Source organism: Buceros rhinoceros, unplaced genomic scaffold (genome assembly GCF_000710305.1).
Source record: "Buceros rhinoceros silvestris isolate BGI_N320 unplaced genomic scaffold, ASM71030v1 scaffold34376, whole genome shotgun sequence".
Lineage (NCBI taxonomy): Eukaryota > Metazoa > Chordata > Aves > Bucerotiformes > Bucerotidae > Buceros > Buceros rhinoceros.
The window spans coordinates 7,640-8,472 of record NW_010419879.1 but is presented as its reverse complement, the minus strand read 5'-3'; the positions used below and the strand labels follow the sequence as shown (position 1 = coordinate 8,472).

The 833-nt window shown below is 52.8% G+C and overlaps 1 protein-coding gene across 1 annotated transcript in view; it reads left to right on the top strand.

Moving 5' to 3' along the window:
- Positions 1-833, top strand: part of LOC104496048 (activated RNA polymerase II transcriptional coactivator p15-like) — a gene marked incomplete at its 3' end in the record, with an annotated part of 2,973 nt that overhangs the window by 325 nt on the left and 1,815 nt on the right. Inside the window, exons 2-3 of the mRNA XM_010139112.1 lie at positions 126-242; positions 473-581. Of these exons, the coding sequence (XP_010137414.1) occupies positions 126-242; positions 473-581 (226 nt within the window). The remainder of the gene's footprint in view (positions 1-125; positions 243-472; positions 582-833) is intronic.

The following is an 833-nucleotide window of genomic DNA, read 5'->3' as shown; positions in this document are numbered from 1 at the left end:
CCCGGCAGCGTGTGCGCCTCGTTTGCGGGTGGTGAAGCTGGTGTGCTGTGGGGTCAGGTGCGGCCCAGAGGAAGGGCTGCGACTCCTCACACCAGGTCGTTCAAACTGGTGATCTCTCTTTCTAGAAAAGAAAGAAAGAAATGTCTTCTAAGTCAGAGAAAAGGCTGAAAACAGAGGCCAAACCTTCAAAAGTGACAGAAAAACTTCCGGAACAGGGCAGTGAAGAGGAGGGCATGTTCCAGGTATGGCGGGCAGTGGTCTGCTCTGGGAACTATTCTTCTTCCTTTTTATACAGGTCTCCCCTTTATCTCCTCTACTTGCAGTAGAGTGTTCTTGTAGCTGAGCTGGCTGCCTGGTGTGCCTGCTGTTCCTTCACTGGTCCTTTGTCATGCTGAGTGACCCAACAGGCCTTATAGGTTGAGGAGCAGCTTGTTGCAGGGCTGGGTTTAACACAGGCTCTGTGTTGCTGCAGATTGGGAAGATGCGTTATGTCAAAGTGTCCTGCTTCAAGGGGAAGGTCCTCGTGGACATCAGGGAGTTCTACACGGACAAGGAGGGCAGCATGAAACCGGGAAGGAAAGGTACAACAGTGTTCACTGGGTGGTGGCCAGGGCTGTGCTGGCTTCCGTGCCTCAGCTCTCCAGCTGAGCTTGTCCCCTTCAGTAATAAGGAGACCTGTGCGTACCACGCTGAGGGACTGGGGAGCTGAGCAAACTGTATCAGAGGGTTTAGCACTTTCTTAGCCTGGATGGCAACAACTGAAGAAAAGCACAAAGAATGAGTGAGTGTGAGGCTCCAGTGGGATCTGAAGCTTGGCAGGCATGCTCTGCGAA